Consider the following 5505-nt stretch of genomic DNA (forward strand, 5'->3'; position numbering starts at 1 on the left):
AGTAAGCAGGATTTGTATAAATACTGTTTGGAAGTATGTTGATTCAGTGAAAGGAGCCTATTAGATAGGAGATGGAGGAGTTTTGAAGGGTTGGAGATCTATAGGGTGGAAGCCTCCAAATCTTGGGTGGGTCAAGTTGAACATAGATGGTGTTGCTAAGGGTCAATCTGGTTTTGTAGGCTGTGGTGGTTTACTCAGAAACAAGAAGGGAAAATGGTTTAAGAGGTTTGTGAATAATTTGGGAAAATGTACAGCAATTGAGGTATAACTTTGGGATGCTTGGTTAGGTTTTTATTGTTGGCCGAGAAGAACTACAGGAAGGTTATAGTAGAATCTGATTCTCTTACTCTGGCTTACAGTGGTTGAATGAGCCTCCCGGGAAGATTGCAGACGTTACTGTATAGAGATTCTATGAGCTCTACTTGCCCGAGACTTGTTTCGTTGAATAATTGTTAATTTGAGCGTTTTGCCTCTTTTGATACCCAAAAAAAAAATCTTTGTAATTCAAATAAAATTGAGCCTTTTTTATTAATTTGTTATCTTTTTGTAATTTGAATTTTTTAATTAAAGTTAAGAATAAATTATTCACGTCTATATGAGGAAAATTAGTTCTGACAAAGAATACTACACTCTTATCATCCTCACTTTTCTTTCTTTTTTGCATTTCTTTCTTGAGATTGATATTGTATTGGGTGACTCAAATCGTCTCTATTTCTTTGCTTCATTGACTTTTATGCAGGCATACGAGAGCAATTTCTTCAATGTTCTCCTAACTCACTCAAATTTCAGGGAAACCTTGCAAAATGATATTCATTCGCTACTCACATCTTCCTCGAGTCATTCCTCATATAAAAACTAATGTTTTATTGCCTTCTCGCTTCTTAGATTACAAGTCATCGTCCGTAGGTGTATAAATTATCATTTTAATATATTTGATTTTCACTAAAAAAGACAGAGAAACCCCCATTGATAATTAATAGAAGAACTAAATAACCAGGATATAATATAATAATTATAATAATTACCTTAAATAATATATATATTTGACTGGCTCTTGTACCGAAAAATAAAAAAGATTTGACCTCCCCCAAGACTGAATTATCTCACATATCGACACAAAATGAGCATCCCCATGACCGTGTCTCACATCACACCAACTTCTTTCTTGAATTTCTTTTTTTCCCCCCTCAATATTGTTTCTATTTTATATTACTATCCTGATCATATGTGTACTTTGGCACTATTCGGATTAAAATTTTGACCTGTCAACAGTCACATTTGAAATTTCTTCCACTTATTAAATCGGGTATTTTAAATTTATATGCCAGCGTGGCAGATGCTCAGGAGTTATTATATTCTCAACGAACAACTTCAACCTGGATGATTCAACTTAACAACTTTGTTATCAATAGTATTACAAGTTTTGTTTAGTAAGATCGTGGGTTAAATTCTCTTTATAACAGATATTGTTAGCCATTTCAATTTTGTCAAAAATACTTAATAACTTTTAGGTGGAAAAAAAAATAATAGCACCCACGTGACTTATGTGAAATAATGACCGGGCGGTCAACGATCAAGAAGATTCCGAGAAGTAACATTAAAACCCAATAAACGACAAGACTGTCCCGTGAAAACCCTTAAACGACAATGATCACCTTTGGTAAGTGAGAGCTCGAGTTTAGTTTATTTGTAATATCAGACTGTTAATATTTATTCATCTAATTAATATATACAAAACACTTAACAACTTTATTCGGAAAAAAAAAAAAAACACGTGACTTATGGGAAATCATGATCGGGCGGTCATCATCACACGTGACAATAATGAGAAGATTTCAAAGAGGCAACAGGGAAACTCAATAAACGACAAGCCTGGCCCCAAATAAGAAACACTTAAAACGACAAGAATCAACTACAAAACTCACCTTTCGTTAACGAAGCGGTAAATACTAAAACTAAAGGTCTGTTTGTTGGGCATCTAAAACTAAAGGTCTAGTACAAAATCTCTGGTAAGAATCTTTTCCTCTTACAATATAAAAACTAATTTTTTATATTTTTCTTATCAGATTTTATCGATGATATAACCCTTTTTAAAAATCTGATAATCAAAATATAAAAAAATTTATATGTCAGTTGATTCTAACCTAACCAATTAGAAAGTAACTGAGACGATGTCGTTTCCCATGGTGCACGGAAACAGTGAGGGCGAACACCGAACCGGGTTGGCTCAACCAGGGCTAGACCGGCTGAGAGGGGAGAACTGCTGTTGTAGATTCGGAGCCAAGCCGGGTTCAACATTTTGGTGCGACCCATCCACCGAATTGCCGCTTGTGCTAGTACCCCCACCGCCACTAAGTCCGATTGCGCTGTGAAGCTCACCAGCACCCAGCAAGAACTTATCCATCATGGCCGCCATGTTCGGAATCAAAATGTCATCATGAGAGGCCAAGTCAAACTCATCTTCTGGAAAAGGGCTAGTGGCTTCATTGCTTAACATGGGTTCATCGGCGCACTCGTCTTTCGTAGCCACCGCCATTAAAGGCGTCGTCGGCGAAAGCTGTGAAGATGACGATGCCCGGTTTGCGATCGTGCTTGGTGATCCAGATTCATGAGAGGCGGGTTGACGGGTCGTCGTTGACGGTTTGTTCCTAGTACTTCCGGCGAGCGAGTTCCGATGGGTGGGTCTCGGATGCGTGTGTTCTCCGGTGTACGCGACGATGAACATATCTGGTTCAGTGTTGCTCCGTTCTACTTGCTTCCGGGCCCCACAACCTTTTGAACTGCTACATCTATAGTAGTTCCTGCGATAAATAGCACAATGCATCGTCAAAGTCAGAACAGGCACAGCCCAGAAAAATTCAGTTTTCCCAAGAAAGCGACAGAAACTGTGAGAAAACCGAGAAAATAGAGATGTTCATACCGTGGGTACGGGGAGCCTTTAATAGGCTTTTGGCCGTATTTTCTCCAGGCCCACGAATCTGCGGTGAGGTTTTCAGCTGTTACATGGCAAACCATTCTTTTCTGTTGACTCTTTCTGCAGAATTACACAAACGCAAATAAAAGAAATGCGCCATTTTTAGCCACAAACAATCACAGAGTCAAAGATCACGCGCGCGCGTGTGTGTGTAACTTTGTAAAACAGATAAAACGCTGAAATAAAGAAGATTCCATTTCCATATACCTTTTTCTCGATCTGATTGCTTGAGCAGCTTGCGTATTGGTAAAGTCATACCAGAATTATTACTGTTACCACCGCTGATCTGATTTGGTGGTTTTTGAAATTGCTGTTTCTGATGAACTAATTGTAGTTGATTTGAATTTGAGTGTTGTTTGGAGTTGCTGTACATGTTGGTCATGGAATCTTTGAAAGCCAGAAGAAGAAGAAGTGGAGGCGGGCGAGGCTTGAGGCATAAAATGAGGCCTAATATGAGAAGCATAAGAACCAGAAGCAACAAGTGATGATGATGATGATGATGCAGTATCTATATTATTATTATTGGTACAACTACTGGACCCTTCGCCTGCAAAATCAGTAAAAGAGGAATTGGGATATATGCCACAACCACTAGTAGAGATAGTGGTGGTTTTGGTGGTGGTGGGGATAAAGGGGTGGATCTGACAATTGGTGTAGTTCTTGCAACCCACTGGTTCTGTTGTGTCAAACTGGGGAAAGAGAAGATGTCATTTTCTTCCTTGATTAATGGTAAAGAAAGGTCCTTGGATGAAGAAGACGACGGTGTCGTAATGGAAGTAGTAGTGGTGCTGGCGGCGGCAGTGGCGGAGGAAGGGGAGGAGGATCTGCAACCTCGGACGACGGCGGAGAGATCCCAGCCTTCGGCCATTTAGCAGGAGGAGAACAAAAGAGAGTAATAATACTGAGAGAGATCTGTAAATTCCCACATAATCAGAGAGTGTTCGGCCAATTTGAAGCACAAAAACCCAGAAAGAAAAGAGATGCACAAAGGACGGCGCTGACTTTTTGGGTTAAGGAAAAGCCTTTAGAAAGAGAGAGAAGGAATGGAAGAAGCAAGAAGAATGGTGGTGGAGCACTGGCTGACTTGAGTAATTGTTAATTATTTATATCCAGAAAATTTGATTTGTTTTTTTAAAAATCAAATAATAAAATATGAGAAATGAAAGTGAATTTGTTTTTGGCAACAAATCATATAATATTTAGAGTTATTATTTTAATTAGATCCTACCTACCCATTTAGAGATAAACACTCTCGATAGAATTTTTTTTATTTAAGTTTCAGATTTTGTTTTTCTTAAAGGGTTTAATTGTTTAATTGGTGAAAAGGTGGGGAAATTGGGATGCCTTTTTGATTGACTTGGCAAAATGTCAAAGGGTGGGGGCCAGCCAAAGGTGGCAAGACGAGGACGATGATTCGGATGCCGTGAGAGATGCCAACTCTACAATATTGCCCACTTATAGTAGTACTCGATGTCCTATTGGTGTGCGCGTCCTCACGACACCGCCATTGCAAGTTCTTAACACGCGCCCCTCACGCGAGTGTGACTGGTTTGCTGAGGCCTAGAGATGCTCCTCTACACTACTCCCTTCCGTTTTTATTATAAGAGACATTTTGATGCTTATGGCATGTTTTCATATATAAGAGACATTTAAAATTTGTCTCTAGTTTTTTGTATTGATTACCTATTTTACCCTATTTATTTTGTCTCCTACTCATATTCTCTCTCCCTCCCCACTTCTCTTTTTTAATAATTTAATTGTTCTATCTCATACTCTCTCTCCTTATTAATAGGGGTATTGTTGGAAAAAAACATTATACTTTTACACATTAATTGTCCTCAACTAATTTTAACTGTTTTTTTTATCAACGTAATTTAGTTATTTGTCTTTTATAATAAGAAACGGAGGGAGTAATGTCTTACATTTCACGTTACAACTGGACCCTCCGGCCTCTTTTTCCATTTTTCTTTGGTTCCTCAAATTTTTTTTTTGGTATAACTCAATTTTTTTGATCATAGGTTCCTCAATTTTTATATTTCGCATTTACTGAAATAAAAATTTGTTCTTTCACAATTTTTTGGTTCCCATGCATAGAATCAAAAGATAAATGGTGGTTTGGAGACTCACTGGAATCGAGAAAAAATTATAATTCAAGACGTGATTATAGAAATATTAAAATAAATAGATTATTTATGATTAATGGGTTATAACAAATTGAAATTCACGTTTTTTAACTTTGTTGCTTACTTATCACTCCTTTCATCTCTTTTTATAACAAATAATTTTTCTCATGTTCTTAAATATATAAGAAATAAATTCTCTTTATTTAAAATTTTAAAGTAATATTTTATTTTTAACCTTATTAATATGCGTCATTATTATCTCTCTATAATAATTTTTACTTGTTATTTCTCATTAATTTTTTGTACAAAGGGTATAATTTGAAAAAGAAAAAATAATATGGCAGTCCTTATAATTTTATTAAATTTTGAATTAGATACTTGTAGTTTTTTTTCTTTTTATTCAATCCC

General features: G+C 36.8%; 1 protein-coding gene across 1 annotated transcript; it reads right to left on the reverse strand.

Annotated features, from left to right (window-relative positions):
* Positions 1-2099: 2099 nt before the first annotated feature.
* LOC114738168 (probable WRKY transcription factor 27) lies at positions 2100-3842 on the reverse strand. The gene is given in 6 exon segments (XM_028926190.1): positions 2100-2801; positions 2921-3034; positions 3182-3200; positions 3251-3329; positions 3331-3615; positions 3642-3842. Coding segments are annotated over 6 exon segments (1272 nt in total). The 3' UTR covers positions 2100-2227.
* Positions 3843-5505: the final 1663 nt, after the last annotated feature.

Source organism: Neltuma alba, unplaced genomic scaffold (assembly GCF_004799145.2).
Source record: "Neltuma alba isolate B1F8T4 unplaced genomic scaffold, ASM479914v2 tig00013552_pilon, whole genome shotgun sequence".
NCBI classification, from domain to species: Eukaryota; Viridiplantae; Streptophyta; class Magnoliopsida; order Fabales; family Fabaceae; genus Neltuma; species Neltuma alba.